General features: G+C 37.6%; 1 protein-coding gene across 3 annotated transcripts in view; it reads left to right on the top strand.

Annotated features, from left to right (window-relative positions):
- Positions 1–22,244, top strand: part of rtn1a (reticulon 1a) — a 141,640-nt gene that overhangs the window by 50,784 nt on the left and 68,612 nt on the right. Inside the window, exons 3-4 of one of the 3 annotated variants that reach the window (XM_052023265.1) lie at positions 11,938–12,615; positions 18,864–19,673. The exons of 1 other annotated variant lie outside the window; for it this stretch is intronic. In XM_052023265.1, coding sequence (XP_051879225.1) covers positions 11,938–12,615; positions 18,864–19,673 — 1,488 coding nt within the window. The remainder of the gene's footprint in view (positions 1–11,937; positions 12,616–18,863; positions 19,674–22,244) is intronic. One more of the 3 variants, XM_052023273.1, reaches the window with a different exon arrangement.

Genomic DNA, 22,244 nt, shown 5'->3' with positions numbered 1-22,244 from the left:
AGGTCCTTGTAGCTGCTTCTGTTGTCTTCTTGTGTTAGCTCTTACTCTTGCCCTCTTCCCTGGGGGTGGAATCACATTGTATTCAAAGTATGTTCAAGCAAAACAGCTAAGAATCAAGGCTGACATCTATATGATGAGCCAGAGGCAACCCACCATATATAATCAGAGTGCACATCTTTCAGTCATATAGAGATACAGCACATAAACAGGCCCTTCAGCCCACCAAGTCCACGCTGATCATCAAGTGCCCATATACACTAATCCTAGTTTAATCCTTTTTTTTTAAATTCTCCCAATGTTCCTATCAACTCCCCCCAGATTCTACCAGTTACCTATTCACATGGGCAATTTACAGTGGTCAATTAACTCACTAACCTGCACTTCTTTGGGACGTAGGAGGAAACTGGTGCACAATGAGTGCTAACAATTTGGAGTGCAATTGCCTGGAGGGACGTTGAAAATGGATTCAAGAGGAATTTTCAAAAGTGAATTAGATAAATATTGAAGGGATGTGGGGAAGGAATGGGGGAGTGGGCTGCACTGGATTGCTCCTCAGAAGAGCTGGCATTGATTCAAAGGGCTGAATATCCTCTTTTTGTGCTGTCATGTACCTTAATTCAGTGGATCTATAAGCATTACCCCAAGAACTGCATAATGTCATTGACTGACATCCACTTGAAAGTAGTATGTTACACCAAAGCTTTATGCCATCGAAAGGGAAACCTATCTGGCTATGCAGTAAAACACCTCCCTAAGTGAAGTGCTTAAGTGACAGGGCTGTGATTTGACAGCCTTTTGGCCACAAGGTGAGAATCAAAGCAAAATAAACAAGCTTGTTACATGTACATGGTTTAATCTTTGAATGTGTAATACAGCACTACATTTTTTTCCTGAGGTAATGTTCTTCTTGTTAATTAATCCCAGAGACTTCATGGAGAACTGGCTACCACACCAGCTTTTCCGCAGTCCTGTTAACATTTTCCAGATGATAAATCCTTTCCACAAAATGTTGCGGCAGTGCTTTTAAAAGAAGTGGGATAAATTACTGTTATTTTAGTTTGGAGGAAGACCATGAAAGTCCCTTTTTTTAAAGAAAGAGACTATCCTCTTTGAAGTGTTAATGACTAGATGGCAATGTTGGCTAGAACCTTTACAAAAATAACTCGCGCTAACATAGACAATTGCTGATGACAGGTCTTTCATTTGTATGATGTAGGGACTTAAATAGGGAGTTATACTTAAATAAAGAATTAACTCATACTGTCTTCAGGTCCAATTAATTTTCTTACCTGTATCAGACACGTTATTGAATAGGAGACAAACTGAATCTAAGTGATGGCCTGTGATCAAATGAGAGGTTTGAAGAATTTTATATTATGCTCTATTATGCCAAAAGTTACATGCACAATTGAGCTCTATCTACAAGAAATTTTGGGAGAACTCAGAGACCACCAATATGTTACAAGAGAATCATTTTAATTAATTTTTGACAAACTTTTTTTTGGATCCTGCTGGGTAATCGGTTATTGGAATCTCAAGTAATGAACAAAATCAGCCATCTGTGCAACTCTGATATTTGGCTTTGAGTCAGGAGGCCTATCTCATCTGATTTTGGAAGCAAAACTGACTCAGGCCTAGTTGGTAGTTGGGAGGTTATTTAGAAGTAAAAAACATTTGAACAGGGAGTTAAGTCATCTCCAGTTACAATAACTAAAATTGGCAAATAGCTAACAGTAACTCTGATACGTTTGTTTTAGGTTTCTAACTATCCATCTGCATTGATTAAATATGTTCCTGGAGTATGCAAACAAAAGTATTTTATTTTGAAACTGAAGTATTCTTGAAAATAGATCATGATGGCATTACCTGCATTTGCTTCCAAAAAGATTTCAGTTTCATAATGGAAATAATTGTGTTTTTATATCCTGGGAACATGTTCAAGCAAAGAACTTGGGTAGTCAGAAACCTAAAAATTAATATATAAGTAACTGTCAGCTATTTGCCAATTTGTGTTACCTGTATTTGAGATTTTATTGTAATATGATGGCTGTGTACTGAAATATTAATAGTTATCTCATTTTCCCTTCTGATCTATAATCCAGGAAGTCATGTTTGTTTTGCTTTTTATTAATGTCTCAGTTTTTTTGTAGCTAAGATTGATATTTCTCACTAACTACTGTTCCAGAACTCTGAGACAGAATTCCTAAAATTAGAGCAAGCTGTGTGTGAGTTAATTAAAGCAGCACAGTTTTCATTCAGAGGATACTGGAAGTACAGAATTCTTTCTTCCCAAAATGTGTACTTTGGATCAATTGAAATTTTCAAGATTGAGATTAGCAGAATTTGAACAAGTAAAAGCTAATAGAGGTGAGATAGAGGTCAGGCATGATCTACTGGAATAGATTTTCTCCTGTTCCTAAATCTTTAAACCATTTTACTATCAATCATTGAATTGAGTACAAGACATTTCTGATTTTAAAAGCAGAAAATATTATCATAAGATTGATGTCGTCATATGTCATTAATGCAAGGACATCAGAAATGTCATTACATGGTTAAAGTTTGTAATCTAAATGTATGTCGTAGCCTGGGCAGAAAATCTTAGGGGTTCCCAATAAAAGGAACAAACTTCTCTCAACTGTATCACTAAATGAAATATTTTATGATATTTCATTTCATTTGGACAAAGAAAATAATAATAGGGTCAATTCAGTATTGTGGTGACTCAAGTAAATCTCCAGTGAGCTGATTTACTGTGTCATTGATAGCTGTGAAAGTTATGTTATTTCAGGATCTTTTGAAACTGTTCTTCTAAAAGGAGTATTGACATTTGTCAATTCTATGAGTCAACATAACATTGTTTTTATGGTTGAATGATTTACAGATCTGGGAGTTTTTATCATTCACAAATCTTACTTTTAAAAATCTTCTCAAAGACAAATATCTAGTGGACATCAGAAGTAAGATTTTTTTCATTCACTAGGATGAACTATGACCTCAATACTTGTAAATTATATAACATCAGGGAGATTAATGGTATGTTGGCCTTCATTGATTTTGCTAAGATTGTCCTGGGTGGAGTTGCTGAGAAAGTGAGGAGAATAAAAAAAAATTCAGATGAGTATAAATAGGTGCTTGATGGTTAGCAGGAACTTGGTAGACCAAGGAACCTGTTTCTGTACTCTATTTGTACATTTCGAGTGCAATTTTGGTCTCCATATATCTGTACTTTAGAGTTCTTGCATAGATTCACTTCATTAATTGATTCTTGGTATAAGGGTAGTATACTATGAAAGGTTTGTCCATAAGCAAGGGAGTTTTTTTTTAAAAAAAGGTGATCTCATTGACAATTCTGAGAGAAATTGACAGGAAAGATGCTGAGAGCTTGTTTCCTCTTGACTGTCCAGTTAGAACTCAAGGGAGTAGCTTTAGAATAAAGGGGGGATACTTAGCATTGAGGTAACAAATGTCTATGTAGAAGGCTGTTTAGAATTCTTTATCTCAGAAGAATGTGGGTGCTTAGTCATTGAATATCTTCAAGGCTCCATGAATGTTGGATACCCAGTGAATGGGAGTTTGTGCAGTAAAGATCATGATCTTTTGAAAAGGTGGAGCAAGGGACCTTGTAGCATACTCCTGTTTCTGTTTATGTCCTTATCAACATGACTATGCACAATGATAATGGGCTGGCACACAATGCTGCATGAAATTACGGTGATGTAATAAATGAATAATTGTGCTTAATTATGTATTCCATTTATTCACAAACTAAAGATTTGATCATGTCTGAATCAGAACAGGAGAGTGCCACTTGGCATGGTACTGTTGGACATTACTTGAAATGATTGTGAACTACTTGCCCACAATGTGGTGACATGATTTTCAGCAGAAAGCACAATTTGTCTTAGGACTGGCAGCGAAAGGCTAAAGCAGATAGTATTCACTAGCCAATTGATGCTTTTCAAAAGTACATCTTGATGCCAGTCCAGGTGAGCTGTAGGATGCAATTCATATTGTATTTTGTTAAAGACTGGTGAAAATTAGACCATTTGTCTCATTGTAAGCAGTAATGGGAGTTCGCCTAAACTGATTGAAAGAACCTCCACAGATTAGCAGCTGTTTTTATTAAAGCCTGCTATGGAACATGTGGCAATACCAGTGATGGCTGCAGTGGAGCCGTTCATAATGTTGGGTTAACACACATTTGATGTATCTTTGACAAATGACTTCGCTGTTACTCTGGGGACATTGGGATCCTAATGCCAAGGAGCAGTTGATGTAGCTTCAGATGGAGCTCAGATTAAGGGGTTGGATGATGAATAGCTATTCAAGAGTAGAATCCCAAATGCCTTGCTGCACAAACTTATGCATACATGCACACACACGTGTACATGCATGCACCAGATGAGCACTCCTATCTGTTTGCTATCATTAAGCCACACATATGGTACTCAATGCTGCCTTTAATAGCAAGGGGCACACAAATAAAAATGTAACCAGCAGATGTCTTGGCATTAATGCAAATGCATCACCATTAATGATAAAGCAGACAATGCCCCAGCTGTGTACTGTTTGAGTTGGCTAAGGAGCCATTCTTTAGGGAGTTGATGAAAAAACCTATAAGGGGAAAACTCAACTGGTTAAACTTAGATTTTTGAGTTTTTATTTTTAGTACCAAAAACTAGAAGAAAAATATGTGAGAAGGTGGAATTTGAGTTAGAGACATATTAAATGTTGAGAAACTCAGCTTGTATTTTGAATACTGGTAAGCCTCAGTACAATAACTAAGAGATTAATAAGGCATCTGAGCTGAATGACAACCCACAATTATTTGCACAATTCAGAAGCATGCATTATGGCAACAATAAAGTTCTAAAAGTAATGCAGAACAAGCTTCCATGATCAGAAAATATTGCCAACCCATTGAGAAAGCAATATGCATCAATAGTAGACTGTAAAACATTGATTGCCAAAACAAATAATTACTGGAGCACATGATCAGCATGATATAATACACAAATTTTTAAAAAGGTGACATTTTAATTGTAGGGCCTGTTTAAATCTTTCCAACTCCCCATTGTAAGCAGCTTAGATAGATGATGATGAAAAGTTGGTTGCAATGTAGGTAAATGTGAGGTCAAAGTCAAGTTTATTGTCATATGCACAAGTACATGTATGCACAGATGCAATGGAAAACTTACTTGCAGCAGCATCACAGGCACATGGCATCCACTTTTGAACGAATATTGTATGGAACAAAGTACTTGCTAAATGGAATAGTGGAAATCAAAAGCGGCTTGTGAATCTGGGTACCAAGATTATTTAAAGTTTCTTACAGTTATAGAATATAATCAATTAAGCCAATAGGTTGCTGGGTTTGCCTCTCAGAAGACTAGAATACATCAGGTTAAAAGTTACTTTGCAGTTGTAAAAAGCACAGTTTAGACAGAACCCTAATATTTGTAGGAAGTTTGAGACACCACGCTTTTTAAAAACTATGTATTGCTCTTTGAGTGATAATACAAAGTAGGGTTAAACCTCTGGAAATAAGAGGGTTATGCAGTGATCTTATTAAGTTTTTTTGACATTAAGGAGAACTTGTAGGGCAAACAGAAAAAATATTTGAAACAAAATATAGAGCAAGGCATTTTAGGAACAAAGTTAGGAAACACTTCTTCAGCAAAGGGTGGCTGAAGTTTTGAAACTTTTCCACCATTGGCAACTGATAGTAGGTCAGCCTCAGATTTTAAATTAACAATTGATGAATTTGGGCAACAGCAGGTGTATGATCACAGAATAGCCATGATCTTATTAAGGGTTGAATAATCTATAATCATTTTGTAAGTTCCTAATACATATTGATTATGATATTTTTGTATTTTTATCATTATTGCAGCAGAATTAAAAATAAACTTATTCTAAGACTCAGGAACCACTAGGATGTGAAATCTGTAGACACCACAATCTGGGTTACCTTAACTTACTTTGCTTTATTTTTAATGACATGTTGATCACCTTTTTACAATGAAAAGAGATGAAACTACTTTTGAATAACTCTTCTAAACTTCAGTGAAAATATACTGAGTGCAGAATAGGAAGAATAAAGGTATATCTGCCCCTCTCAAGTCGCACATCATCTTGACTTAATGATATATCATTGTTCCTTTATTATCACTGGGTTTAAATCCTGGATCTCTCACCCAATGGCTTAAGAAGGAGACTTGCCACTACCTTGAAGGTAATTAGGGATAGGTAGTAGATACTTGTCTTGCCAGGGGCACCCACGTTTCATAAATTTAAAACGAGGAATGATCCTGTGATATATTATTCAATTATTCATTTGATACTTTTTAGGGCTGCTTTTAAGATTCTTCTTCTTAAGTGACTATCAAGGTAGCAGCAAAGTCTTATGAATGGAAGTAACTCTTGCATTTTTCCATTTATATTTTAAAAGTTTAGTAGATTAATATATTTTATTTATGAGTCTGGGAGTCTATAGATTCTGTGGTTATACAGTGATGTGCTTTAATGCTGCAGGGTATTGTCATTTCAAGTCAATCCTAAATAGTTTTGGATGTGTATTGATGTGAAAGAAGCAATGTAACTTCATAAATCCTGATTTATTATCCGTTGTGAGCAAGAGCTTGCCTTCACCCCTGGGGAAGGCGTATTTTAAAATTGCCCAGCCAATTCACCTGAATATTTTTCCCCTACGTAGAAAATCAGGTTCCATAGTTATGATTTTAAAAGTTAGCACTGATGTGTGTGATATAAGATTTGAAAATAATCTGACTACTTCAAGATAACTATTGAAGTCAATCGACAAAAAAGCTGTAGTGACCACATCTTCAGCTACGAATGTAACAATGTGATATCTACAGTGTAGTCTTTTGGAATAATTGGCAACTTAAAACAAAAGTGTATGGAATGTTATCAGCATTATGAGAAGGCAGAATTAAGCAGAAGATAAACTTTTTGTTTCCTACCAGCAGCATACCACAAAAGATTCCCTGGTCATTGCATGATTGGATCCAGATGGTGCCAGGAGAAGGCTGTTTACCCCTGCATTTGTTCCATTAACACTACATGTTTATAATGATTCTTACATATTGGGACATTTTTCACTAGTCTGTGTTCGTTATCATCTCTAGGTCTTGCTGCTAATCATCAGGGCCAGAAATCCAAGGTCCAATCGAATGGTTACAGCTGAAGTTCACGAGCCTGAAGCTGCCACATTGTCTCGCGTTCCCATTCAGAGCACCATTCCACTTGAATTTGGGTTGGGCAAACTGCCTGACATCTCCTTGCAGAATTCCGGTCACGCAGTGTCTCTGTGACTTAAAAGAATTTGAGACAGGAAATATGTCATTTCCATGATGCCAATTTACAGTTTACGAAGTCATCCATGTGTCACTGTACTGGCTCCTAAGGAATGTTAGAATAGTCAACGGAAAGACAAATAAGTGCACTAGCTTGTTTGGCAGGATTAGGTTGATTACATGCAATTCACAACAGGTGTACTAATGAACTATACATTGTCATAGTAATTTAATATTTGTGAGTGTTATGGGTATGCAGGGAACCTGCAGTTAGGTGGTGGTGTATTTCTTGGGGGATGAAAACTGCCATGGTCAGTTTGAGGCAAAGAGGAATAAGTTATTGCTATATGGTAGGATGAGTAATGAAGTGAGTGAATGTTACATCGTTTGAAGAGGAGAGAGGGTAGTGAAGAACAGTAGATGGAGTTGGACAGAAGTGACGGCTTCTGGGCTTGCTTGTCCTTTCAGGAATTCAGCATGAACTCGGGCTGCTGTTCATCTTCGATGATATACTACATGTAACAGGCCTCCTTTTCATCAAGGGAACATTGTCATTCTTCCTTAATGGCAGAGTTGTGAAGGGCAATCTGGCCATCTGATCTGAGCATTTTGGAAACTGGAGAGGTGTCCAGGCAGCAAAAGCCTGCTTCCTGCATTAATTAGATCCAACCAGCTGCTCATATTCATCCAAATTACAAACACAAAGGATTCCCTTTTGAATATTTGGTTCTTGTTATCAAACATTTACAGGTAATCCAGAAAACCAGCCTTTTGGTAACTATCTTGTCTGAGAGGCTACTGTTCCTCCCTTTACTCTTTTATAATTTCCTGTGAATATTCAAAGTATATTTTTGGTGAGAAATGATTAATGAATTTAAATTATAATTTAGTTTTCAGCTTTTAGCTAGCCAGTTTAAAAAAATTATGCCCATAGCCATATCAAAGATTCTTATTGCCCTTATTGTGATGTAATTAGAACCATAGAACCATAGAACACTACAGCACAGAAAACAGGCCATTCAGCCCTTCTAGTCTGTGCCAAAACTTTATTCCGCTAGTCCCATTGACCTGCACCCAGTCCATAACCCTCCAGACCTCTCCCATCCATGTATCTATCCAATTTATTCTTAAAACTTAAGAGTGAGCCCGCATTTACCACGTCAAATGGCAGCCTGTTCCACACTCCCACCACTCTCTGAGTGAAGAAGTTCCGCCTAATGTTCCCACTGAACCTTTCCCCTTTCACCCTAAAGCCATGTCCTCTCGTACTTATCTCTCCAAATCTAGGTGGAAAGAGCCTACTCGCATTTACTCTGTCTATACCCCTCATAATTTTGTAAACCTCTATCAAATCTCCCCTCATTCTTTTACGCTCCAAGGAATAAAGTCCTAACCTGTTCAATCTTTCCCTGTAACTCAACTCCTGAAGACCTGGCAATATTCTAGTAAATCTTCTTTGCACTCTTTCAATCTTACTGAAATTCTGAGCTGGTATTTTGTTACTAATGACTGTCTTCATATGGTAAGTGAGACCTTAAGCAAATTGGTTTAGCTGAGTGTTCAGGTGATTTTTTTTTCCCTGCTCAAACAATGATATTTGCATTTTGGAATATACAGTCAGGTTCAACATGTCATTGCCATGCAAATTTATTTTGTATTTTTTACCAGTAAAATATAGAAGTCAGTGTGAATGGGAATGTATAATAATAAACAATCCCAGATTAATCTCAGTGAAGGAGAGCAATACTTTAATGAGACTTTATTTCAGTACATCTCAAGAATGAATAGCAAGAGTGAGTAAACTAACAGTGGGTGACAAAAAAAAGCAGATGATCTTCCAATTCTACTTTGGGAACTGATTATACAGAAAAAGAGGAAAATGTAATAAAGCATCTTGAAATAACTCGTGCTATAAGATGATAAATCATAGATCTTAAATGAAGAATTACTTAAACATTAAAAATTGAGGAATAAAAATAAGATAATGGAAAAGGAGGATTACAATTGGAAGAACATTCATGCTTTAGTGCCGTGGCTAATTGCTTGAGGAAATGGTTTAAGATATAGAAATTTTATTAACCAGCTATTGATATATTTGAGTCATTCTAAGCTCCTTTGTCAGACTAAGTATTGAATAGTCTTGCATTTATTAAGTCTTAGCTCGGTGCTCTGTAGTGAGACATATACAGTGGCATGCAAAAGTTTGGGCACCCCCGGTCAAAATTTCTGTTACTGTGAATAGCTAAGCGGGTAAAAGACCTGATTTCCAAAAGGCATAAGGTTAAAGATGACACATTTCTTTAATATTTTAAGCAAGATTACTTTTTTATTTCCATCTTTTACAGTTTCAAAATAACAAAAAAGGAAAAGGGCCCAAAGCAAAAGTTTGGGCACCCTGCATGGTCAGTACCTAGTAACACCCCCTTTGTCAAGTATCATAGCCTGTAAATGCTTTCTGTAGCTAGCTAAGAGTCTTTCAATTCTTGTTTGGGGGATTTTCACCCATTCTTCCTTGCAAAAGGCTTCTAGTTCTGTGAGATTCTTGGGCTGTCTTGCATGCACTGCTCTTTTGAGGTCTGTCCACAGATTTTCGATGATGTTTAGGTCAGGGGACTGTGAGGGCCATGGCAAAACCTTCAGCTTGTGCCTCTTGAGGTAGTCCATTGTGGATTTTGAGGTGTGTTTAGGATCATTATCCTGTTGTAGAAGCCATCCTCTTTTCATCTTCAGCTTTTTTACAGACGGTGTGATGTTTGCTTCCAGAATTTGCTGTTATTTAATTGAATTCATTCTTCCCTCTACCAGTGAAATGTTCCCCATGCCACTGGCTGCAACACAACCCCAAAGCATGATTGATCCACCCCCGTGCTTAACAGTTGGAGAGATGTTCTTTTCATGAAATTCTGCACCCTATTTTCTCAAAACATACCTTTGCTCATTGCGGCCAAAAAGTTCTATTTTAACTTCATCAGTCCAGAGGACTTGTTTCCAAAATGCATCAGGCTTGTTTAGATGTTCCTTCGCAAACTTCTGACACTGAAATTTGTAGTGAGGATGCAGGAAAGGTTTTCTTCTGATGACTCTTCCATGAAGGTCATATTTGTGCGGGTGTCGCTGCACAGTAGAACAGTGCACCACCACCCCAGAGTCTGCTAAATCTTCCTGAAGGTCTTTTGCAGTCAAATGGGGGTTTTGATTTGCCTTTCTAGCAATCCTACGAGCAGTTCTCTTGGAAAGTGTTCTTGGTCTTCCAGACCTCGACTTGACCTCCACCGTTCCTGTTAACTGCCATTTCTTAATTACATTACGAAATGAGGAAACGGCTACCTGAAAATGCTTTGCTATCTTCTTATAGCCTCCTCCTGCTTTGTGGGCATCATTTATTTTAATTTTCAGAGTGCTAGGCAGCTGCTTAGAGGAGCCCATGGCTGCTGATTGTTGGGACAAGTTTTGAGGAGTCAGAGTATTTATAAAGCTTTGAAATTTGCATCACCTGGCCTTTCCTAATGATGACTTTGAACAAGCCATAGCCCTAACAAGCTAATGAAGGTCTGAGACCTTGGTAAAATTTATCTGAGAGCTCAAATCTTTTGGGGTGCCCAAACCTTTGCATGGTGCTCCTTTCCTTTTTTCACTCTAAATTTGTACAAAACAAGAATAATACACTAATCTTGTTTAAAATGTTGAAAAGAATGTTTCATCTTTAACTTTTTGACTTTTGGAGATCAGTTCATCTTCTACTCACTTAACTATTCACAGTAACAGAAATTTTGACCAGGGGTGCCCAAACTTTTGCATGCGCTGTACAGCAGTGTAATGCCCTTGTAGTATTCTGACCATGCTGTGAAATTATAGGCTGGTTTCCTGAAATGTGATTATATCAGCTACTGTGTTGTCATATGTGGCTTTTTTTCCATCTTTTCCTTGCTTATCTGTATATATGTCAGTTGTTGCTTTCAGTGAAGGGGGATAGAGTTCCCTTAACAACAATCCATTTATTATGAAGAGAAATTTCTGAATATATTATAAGAGGCAGATAGTCAAAATCATTTCCCCATGATAGACGTATCAAAAATGAGGGCATATTTAAGGTGAGAGAAAGGAGTTTTAAAGAGGATTTGAGGGGAAAGTTTTGCATACAGAGGGTGGAATTTTCAGAATTTGCTACCAAAAGCAGTGGTGGATTCAGACACAATCACCACGTTTAACAAATATTTAGACAGGCACTCGAATAGGCAAGGCATAGAAGGATATGGACCTAATGCGGGCACATGGGGTTAATGTAGATGGTCGGCATGAAAGGTGGTGGGCCGAAGGGCCCGTTACTGTGTTGTAGGACTCTGACCTATAAGTTAAGGATGAAATCCGTCTTTGTCAGGAAATTTTCTGTTGCATTAATAGTTTTCCACAGTCCTGATGTTTCATTATAGCTGCTAATCCATCAACTTTCTTGTATGAATCTAGAGGAGAGTCCCTTCAAAGAAACTTTAATAGCCATATCTACTTTTAAACTCTGCATAAGAAGCCATTTGGACAAAATGTCAATGTTGGATGAAATGCAGAATTGAAAACTATAATCACATTTGTCACTGTTCCATGTTTTTCATTTTCTTTATAGAAGTTACAGAAGGAACGCATGTTAGCTCAACAGGTTTTGAAGAGTATAATCCAGAGGTTTTCGCAGCAAGAGGAATTCCAAGCTTTGAGTCTCATTGTATGATCAGCTCAGATTCAGGAATAGAGATGACACCTGGGGATACTATTGATTTGGCCAAAACTTTGGTGGACCCCATAGGGTCAGAGAAGGTAGAAGTCCAAAATTATATTGACTTATGCCATTCTGGAGAATCAAAAGCTCAGGAGTTAGCGGAGGCATACTGGGAAGAGAAGACGATGCCCTTTGTAGATAACATACGAGATGACACAGAAGCTTCCCCCGAAAGTATGAAAAAGTCAGTTGAGGAGGCAAAGTTAATAGAAGAAATAAGCCCAAGCCTGAGTCCTGAGGAACCAACGACGGCACCATATGTGGAAGAGCCTTCAGATGAAGATATTTCAGAGAAATGGGAAATGGGGGACACCCAGCAGAGTATTCGTATGACTGCTACATGCCCAGTGCCAGCCCAAGTTATGCTCACTGAGATAGAAACCATAGTAGATCCCAATAGTGGGTGCAAATCACAGCATGAACAAGAGACTAAACCAAAGCAAGGATCCGATGTAGTACCAACTGTGACTGTATCAGAGCCTGATGACGACAGCCCAATCTCTCAAACACCTACTCCCTCAAGTTCAGGTAACAATTACATTAGGTTGCCAATGTTCATATACATGTATGTATTATTGTCTTTTGTTCTTTACATTACAGTAATTATATTGTCTGTGTATTTGTTGACATTCTACATTGTCATTATATTTTTCTTTTATTTGGCAGTTGATGTAAAACGCTTTGAGTTTTTGTCATCCTGTAACCTTTCCATATAATTAGCAGCAGTACTTCTGTTCATTATTTACCTGTCCAATTAATGGAGCTAGGCAGTTTCACCAGGATGGAAAAAGAAATATATTTTAAAAAATTGCAATGACAGCCAAATGTGGGGAAAAAAGCAAACAAAATGTGCATTTTTAGAGGAAAGACTATTCATCTTCATACTTTCTAAAATTGGCTTGTAGTGTTTGATGGATGCATGGCTGGTGCAAGTCCAGTTTTAAAATGCATGTTGTGGATCTCAGTCAATAATCTGGTTGTCCACCCATTCTTGCTCTTCCTTCTCCTTTTCTTGTGATGATTTTCTTTTATTTACTTAAAAAAGAATAAAATTGAATAATAAAAAAAATACCTGTCTGTTTTTCTCCTTATCTTCATCTTCTCTTATTTCTGTTACTCTTGCTCTCACAGCTGTCTGAATAGATAGTTTAACTGCCATCAAGCCATTGACTACAATTTATATTTGGACATCTGGGTGGACTTAACCTGTTAGAATTGTTTGGTTGATCGCTGACAAAATGATGTTTAATTCTGCCGCCTACCATTGCATCTCAGGCTGCCAAATTCATACTTGGTTTACCATGTTAGTCACCAGTACTATTGATGGTTATGAACTTGGCAAAGACAATGGCTTTTAAGATATCTGTGAGAAGGTATCTCCCTTGAGTCAAATTGTTAGTATGAAGTGCAGAAGTGGTTTCATTTTGAACTGGCCAAAATATGTCTAGATTTTCCATCTTTTCTTTGCAGAAATTTATGTTCTAAGCCTTTATAGTTACTGCATCAATTTGCCATTTGGATATGATCTATTTTCTCCAGTAGCGATGCTCCACAAAGTGTAGTTTGACATCCACAACATCAGGCAAATAATTAAAAGTTTTACATTTTATGACACAAACAATAAATGTATTATTTCAGTCTCTTTATTTCAAGACAATGTTGTACTAGTCTGATTTTCATTTTAATTGAAAGAGGAAAGTCGTGTGTGTGGGGGGAAAAATAGCTACATGTTCTTAGTTGCACATGAATTTGATTAATAAAGGCAAAATTTTATTTGGAAAAAGAACATTTGCACCATTGCTTCTTTCTGATTTGCACTTTTTCAGACTGCACAAACTTTTAATTCCCCATTAATTTGTTTTTTGTTTGAAAAAATTCCAATATGTCGGTCTCTTCTGTGTGATTCTTGAGTTAACATTGATGGTTATTGGCAGAATGTTTAAGCAGTGGATCACAACCTTGCTTGCCTATTCTCTGCACACCAGGTCATAGCAAATTTTAGGTTACAATCTCCTACTCATGATATATAGCGTTAATTATTTTGGCCAAAATTGGAATGGTTCTTGAATTTTGCTTTGATAAATAGCATTATTCACTTAGTGCTACTATTAATCCGATCTTCTTTTCAGATCTCATTACTAATGCTTATTCTATGGTAATTGATCATTAAAACTAGAATTCTAACCTACAGTTAGAAAACTATAATTTATCAATTTATATCTCCAATAATCACTGTAGAGCTGTCATTGACATTAATGTGGAACCTGTCTACATGTTTTATAAGAGTAAGCAGAATCTGGTGGGGCACTATCAGAAAAAAAAATCCAAAATTGTATTCATTTAGTCACTTAAGTTTTGCAGGTGGAAAAAATAGAAACAAACAGTGGGAATACGGAGAATGTCACATTTAGAACAACCAGTAGGTGAATTCCTTTGTTCTGCTAACAAGCAGGGAAGTACTGGGTGCATTCTACAGAAGCTGCTTCAAATGAGTAAGGGAAAATTGAAAGATTTGCCTGTCTCACAGTAATGGTAATATTGGAAATCAATATGTTGCACATGCTAATAAGTTGATTTTAAAAGAAGGTCTAGAAGTTTTGGATCATGAATAGAAACCTTTCACTTGAAATTCTTGCACCATGTGAGATCTTCAGGACTGCTGGGGAACCACTTATATTGAAGTGTCATCAGGTTTTCTGAATGTGGGGTGCAGTGTGGAGCTAAAGGAGGCAGAAAGCTTCCTGCATTGAGTATTCCATGAGCTGACCACTCCACAGGCAGAGAAAGTTCAGGCTAGTCAGTGAGTGGCCATGCAGAAGAGTAGGAGAAGGCATTAAGGAGAGGAGACTATAGGGTGTGCACAGCTGGCAAAGGGGTGCTGTGTGTTGGAGACTGCTGGGAGTGACAACACTTCAAAAGAGTGCATTTCAGACAATGGCACCAGGAGGCAAGGAGTTGCTTGGGTGTAATAACAAAGCTTAAAAATTCAGTCATTTTAGAAGCTTTCATAGGTACAGGGGCAGACAGGTGTTTTTTTAACTGTCATTGTGGGTCCCACATGATGTGTTGCCTTCTTGATACCAGGGTAAAGGATGTTATGGAGAGACTCTACCAGAAGTTGTGGTGCACATTGTTATCAACCACACAAGGAGACTAAATATTGAGGTCCAACAATCTAAGCAGTCCTCGATATTTAAGGATTACAGCCTGAGGTCTGCAAATTAGGACCCTGGGCAGCAATCCTTAAATCACTCCCAGGACAAATTCTGTGGCAGGAAGCACCTTTTGCAAAGAGACAGTTTGTACCTCAACAGCACTAGGATCAATATCTGTGTGGAAAGGTTCAGAAGTATGGTTGGGGAGGTTTAAACTGAATTTGAAAGAGGATGGGCATCAAGAAGTAGAAGCGGAAGAGAATTGGTGTTGGCACAGGTGTTGGGTCTACTATGTTGTGTACAGTTCTGGTCACCACACTATAGGAAGGATATGGTAGCAATAGAGAGTGTGCAGGAAAGATTCACCAGGATGTTGCCTGAAATGGAGAGCTGAAGTTGTAAGGAGAGATGGAATAGGCTGGGTTTGTTCTCATGAGAATGTAGGAGGCTGAGGACTGACCATACAGAGGTTTATAAAATTATGAGGGACATAGATAGGATAGATAATCAGAGTCTTTTTCCCAGGGCAGGGGAGTCTAGAACTGGAGGGCACAGGATTAAGGTGAAAGGGGAGAAATTTAAAGCAGATCAGAGGGATAAGTTTTTCATCACACAGAGGTTGATGCTGAATATGTGGAATGAGCTGCCAAAGGAGGTGGCGGAGGCAGATACAATTGTACTGCTTAAAAGGTGTTTGGTCAGCTACTTGGATAAGAAGGGCGTAGAGAGATATGGATCTAATTCAGGCAAATGGGATTAGTGTAGATAGGCATCAAGGTTGCCATGGGTGAGGTGGGCTGAAAGGGCCCGTTTCTGTGCTGTATGTTTCTATGATTCTAAGGGGAAAGAAATAATATCATATTAGATAGGAGCAGGCTGAGTAGAACCATAAAGAAAAATAATGTAGATATAGAATCTATTACATAAATAGACAAACTGTAGTGAGTAAAATTGGTGAGCTGCAAGCACAACTAGCCAGGTAGAACTGTGATGCAGTAGCAAGAACGTAATTGTTGCTTACAAATGATTAGGACTGGGCATTTAATATTCATGGGTGCAGTCTGTTCAGAAAATATAGAGAAGGTGAAAAGATAGGGTGGCGGTACTAATTCAGAAAGAGATAATAGTGTTAGAAAGAGAAAATCTCTGAAAGGGGGCAAGGATAGTATCCATTTGGTTTGTGTTGAGAAGTTAGAAGTGTATTATCATTTCATTGGCGATATTCTATGGTCCTCCAAAAAGTGGGAGGGAGATGGAAGAGCAAATCTGCAGGGAAATTACATAATGTGCAAATACCATACAGCGGTGACATTGAGGACTTTATCCCAGTCAGTACTCAGATAATTAATGCTTGAGTAAAGGGAAAGGAGAGTGGAGGAATTTTTGAAACTTCCTTAAGTAGTATGTTATTGGCTCAGTTGGGAAGAAAGCATTGCTGGATATGGAGAATGAGGTAGGTCAAGTATTGGTGGGCAAACATTTGCTAAGAGTGATCATTGTATCATGAGTTTAAGGTTAGTAATGGAGCAGAGCATGGCACAATCTAAAGTAGGTGATAGGGGGATGAGAGAGAATGTAGACAGTGTAAAGTGGACCCAAAAATTGACAAAAAAAATTATAACATAACAATGAGACCTTTATGAAAAAGGTGAAGGAAACCAAAGCTGGTGCTCCTAGACTGATGAGAGAGGTAGAGAATGACAAAATAAAAGATGATGCTTGATGAATGTCAGGTGAATTCCTCAAGCAAGAACCAAAAAATTAATGTAAAAAGGAACCAAAAAATCTTCTACCAGCATGTATATAGAAAGCAGTACAAAAGGTGGGATGAGGCTTGTTGTAGGCAAAGAAAATAATATGCCCACAGAGGTGTAGGGTACGGCTAAAATACTTAATGAATAGTTTTTATCGATATTTTCTGAGGAAGGAGATATTGATAAAAGGTCAATAGAAGCAGAAATGGTAGAAGTAATGGATGGAGTGAAACTTGATAGGGAGGTTATACTGGAAAGGCCGAGTGTATCAAGATGGCTTGCATCCCCGGCTGCTAAGGAAAATGGGGATGAAGGCTGTAGAAAGATTTAGAATAGTCTTCCAATTTCCCGTGGATATGGAAAGGTGTCCAGAAGCTTGGAAAGAAACTGAGTGAGGATATTTTTAACTACAGACCAGATAGTTTAACATCAGTGCTGAGCAAAATTTTAGAATCAGGGAAAAAAAACAAGTACTTAAAGAGATTTGATTTAATTAAGGAGAGCCAGCACAAATTTGTAATGGGTTGATCATATTTGACTAACCTAATTGTATTTTTTAATGAATTACAGGGCAGATGAAGGAATATGGTAGATGTTATCTATATGTTGCCATGTAAAAGATTGATTAACAAAATTACCATTGTCAGCTAAAAAGAAATTGGAACAAGGACAGAACAGTGAGTCATGGTAAATTGTTTTTCAGACTGGAGACAGTAGGCAGTGGTGTTCCCCAACAGTTAGTGTAGGATCATCGCTTTATTTTATATGCAAGTGACTTGGAAATTGGAATATAGTGTAAAATTTCAAAAATTTGCTGATGATTGAAATATCAAACAGTGAGGATAATAGCAGTCCACTGCGTGGGCAAGCAGAATAGGCAGACAAATGCAGATAGAATTTAACACAAGTAAGTGTGATACATTTTGGCAGAAGGGATGGGAAGAGGCAATATTGATTGCATGACACAGAGTCACAGAGTCAATATGGTTTAAAAGACTGGCTCTGTAGAGCCATCCAGTCCTGTGTTTATTTACTCAAGTATCTATTCAATTTCCTTCTGAAATCATTGATCATTGCCACTTCCACTCCTCTCAAAGGCAAAGGCAGACCTGAAAAGTCATGTGCATAAGTAGCAGGATTTATCAATGAAGTAGTTAGCAAACTATATATTTATATATATATATATTCATATTGGTATTAAAGTATTGAGCACAGAAGCCAGGTAACTTTTGTTAAGACTTCATAAAGCTCTAGTTAGGTCACAACTAGAGTACTTACATCCAGTTCTGATCCTTTGAAGAGTCCAGAGGGCATCCATCAGACTAGTTACTGGGATGCAGAATTTTAGCAGCAAGGATAGAGATTGGAATTTTTTTCCTGGGAGTGGTGACTTAAAGGATAATGGCAGGTTTACGAGATATTGCCAATGGTATAAGGACTTGGGAACAAAGATTTGAGATCTGAGGCAAGAGATACATTAGAGATGGGAGGAAGGACATTTTTGGAATATAAGTGATAATGGTCAAGTACCTGGAACTCTCTGCCTTTGAGAGAGGTGGAAGTGGCAATGATCAGTGATTTCAGAAGGAAATTGAATAGATATTTGAGGTAAATAAACACAGGACTGGATGGCTTTATATAGCCAGCCTTTTGAGTGGTATTAACTCCATGACTCTGTAGGTGGAAAGAAAAGACTGGTTTACCATCCTCTGATCTAGTTTAACTATCTCTAATGTAAGGTTCTGTCGATATTCAACTGAGTTTTGGAAGTGTCATTTTTGATTGTGTGATAATGTGCCTTTGAAATGACATAAAGAAAGTAACTATGCTCACGGAGCATATTTTCTGTCTGCATTTATTATTGCAGAAGAATCTGATTCGCAGATTGAAGCTGCTTACCATTTCCTGGAGGAGGAACATCCCTCTACTTACAAGACTTCGGAACAAGCACAGCGCTTTTCTTCAAGTGCCACCGCTGAGAAGACGTCCATAAGTGATACTTTAACGAAACTAGATGAGTCTGAGCAGAATTTGCCTCAGCTACCGGCAACAACCTTAGACCTTGATGCCAGCAGCGCCGAATCTGGAGATTCAGAAATAGAGGTAGTGCCAGATGAATCGCTCTCTGTGGAAGAAGCTGAAGCTTGCAGTTATATGACATTCAGGCAGGTTGGTGGAGCTCCACCTTCTGCTTCTTCAGTCCAGTACAGCATTCTGAGGGAGGAACGTGAAGCTGAGCTTGACAGTGAGCTTATCATTGATCCTTATGACGCTTCATCAGCATCCGAAGAAAGTGTCCAAAGAGAACAAGACTCCCCTTTGAAAACTGATAGCATGGGGAGAGAATCTGATGAAAAAGTCTTAACAATGGACGATCAGCAAGAATCAGAATGTCAGCTGAGTCAATCAGCTGAATATCCTGTATCCTATAGCTTTGATGGTACAAATGGGAAAGATACAGCCACAACTGAACCAACCAACCCTCTGAATTATTCAGCATCTTTCATTACACCCGAGGTAGTGGTTGAAGAGCCATATCCTGAAGAGGTCTCTGAAGAAACAGCAAGAAAAGTAAGCGCTAGTAAATCTTCAGATGGAGCCAAGGCAAGAAAGGATATGGGGATCAGCCCGCCCGTTACTTCTGAGCAGTTTCTGCTGGTACTAAATAAGAAAACAGGTAATTTAAAACATTACTCTGATACTAATTACTTTAAATTATCTTCAATTTCCACTAATTTGAAACACTGTTTACCACTTTCCTTTATATGTGGAGATATTAAGAAATATTACTGGTTGATGTTTGATTCCAAGTTCAGTTAATTAATATCTTTTATTTACCATTATTTTAGTTAAAGGAGACCGACTTTTGATTCCATTGACCCCCACCCCAGCCCCATGTCTATTTTTTGAAAATTTAAATGTGTTGTGCCATGACTGGCTACTACCCAGTTAGGTAAAATGGAAATCATTCAAACAGCTCAATATTTTGAGAGGATGAGCTCTTGAGTTTACCAAGTAGCTATCCATTCCTTGAATTTTTTTTAAAATGTTGCACCTCTGGGCAAACAATATGTTAATATGCAATGTTATCCTCCTTTGCCACTCTGTATCCTTATGGACAAGGTTAGATATAACTGTAATTCCCTTTGTATGGACACTAATCTCTAGAATTAATGTAGACTAATTGGATACAGCTGACCAAGAATCATTATTTATAACAAATTGGATATACAGTATGTATTATTTTAATCTGCAGAATTTGAAATTTAATTAAAAGATTATTAAATAGACTATTTTCTAAATGGGGAGAAAATTCAAAAATCGGAGGTGCAAAGAGACTTGGGAGTCCTAGTGCAGGACTCCCTAAAGATTAACTTGCAGGTTGAGTCAGTAGTAAGGAAGGAAAATGCAATGTTAGCATTCGTTTCGAGAGGACTAGAATATAAAAGCAGGGATGAAGAGCGTTTGATGGCTGTGGACCTGTACGTAATGGAGTTTAGAAGGATGAGGGGGGATCTCATTGAAACCTACCAAATACTGAAAGGCCTGGATAGAGTGGAAGTGAAGAGGATGTTTCCAGTAGTGGGAGAGTGTAGGACCAGAGGGCACAACCTTAGAATAAAAGGATGTATGATTTGGTTTTAACACTATCAAGTAAATAAATGGGCCCATTTCTCAGGCCTCTCCTTCCCTGACTATTTAACAAAATCAGGCCATTCAACTCTTCAAGTCTGTTTCCCATTCAATGAGTTCCTGGTTAATCTATACCTTGACTCATCTACATGGCTCTGTATCATTTGTCCAATAAATAATATATTATGGTCCGATTGTAAGATTTGTGTCCCATCAGCATTACAAGTTAACCTTCATTTAGCCTATCAACTTCTTTTCAAAAATCCTTAAAAACCCCAGTACAACTATCCTGTAATCTTCTGCATTCCAGGAAAATAAACATCTGGTTTATGTATTCTTTCCTCTTAATTTAACCCCTGTATTGTAATCCTGATCAGTTTCTCATGAATTTATGCTCTGAGGTTGGTATCCCTTTCAAGATGTGATCCCAGAACTGTACACAGTGCTGAAGAAATGCCTCAACCAGAATTATATGCACCTGTGGAAAATCTATATCTAGTTTGTATTCCAGTCCTATATTTATAATAGCTACATTCCAGTAGCCCTTTTAATTTTTTTGAACCTAACTGCAATACATTTTAGTGATCTGTGGATGATCTAATAGCATCCAAGTTATCCCAGGGTTTTGCCTATTTCCTTAACATGATCAATCCTTTGTTATAATTTAATATCAGTTTCTGAACAGTGTGCTATGCTACTAATCATTGTCATTGGTAAACTTGAATATATTGCCTCAGTTGTTAATCAAGATGATTAATTTAGTGATGCTTGAGGCCTCACCACAGATCCCTATGAGATACCTTTCTTTACTTGTAATTTGAATGCATTACCATTACCCCTGTTCTGTAATCTGTACTGGCTAACCTATCTCCTGACCCCTGACCAGCTAACAATTTCTGTTAAATGCCTTCTGGAAGTTCATTTAAACTGCATCCATACACATTCCTCTGTCCCCTTCCTCAGTTGCATTTTCAAAGAACTGCTGTTGTTGCTCTCTAAAACTCTAAAGTGTCTCTGAACTTAGGGTGGAGGTTGGAGGGAGTTCCCATGATAAAACTAACGCCAGCTTCTTGAAGTTCTAGAGGGCCTCGTGCACAGGAAAGTGTCAAAGAACATTGCATTTCATCTCCCTTCCATCCATACGTTCTGGAAATGCAGCAGGTGCAGACTTCTGTTATTCCATCTTTTAATTAAAAAAATATATATATATATTTCACAACTTCACCAGGAAAATGCTTTTAAAATATCCCGGGACATCAAGATCATTTGATTCCCAAGTGATACAAATTCTAAACATTACACAGGTGGAATGCATGTTCTTTGGGAACAAAAGCCAACAGAATAAACATAGATATTGTGTGCAGGTTGTCTGTTCTCATTTGAAACAATATTATTGCCCCTTCATCGGGAATGCTTCAGTTAGTTAGATAGGGTTTAAAAATTACATTGTCAGCAACATTCAAATACTTCTGCATGACATTACTACCAATACACTTACTTTTGGACTTGAGCTCTTGGGTGCCTTAAGTGTACTTTATCCATTGAATCTAATTAACGATCTTTCTGACAAAAAGCATTACAATGTATTTCTTCAGAGTGAAAAGTTTTTTAACAG

This window comes from Pristis pectinata, chromosome 1, assembly GCF_009764475.1.
Source record: "Pristis pectinata isolate sPriPec2 chromosome 1, sPriPec2.1.pri, whole genome shotgun sequence".
Lineage (NCBI taxonomy): Eukaryota > Metazoa > Chordata > Chondrichthyes > Rhinopristiformes > Pristidae > Pristis > Pristis pectinata.
Note: the sequence above shows the minus strand (reverse complement) of the source record. Positions and strands in the feature narration are given on the sequence as shown.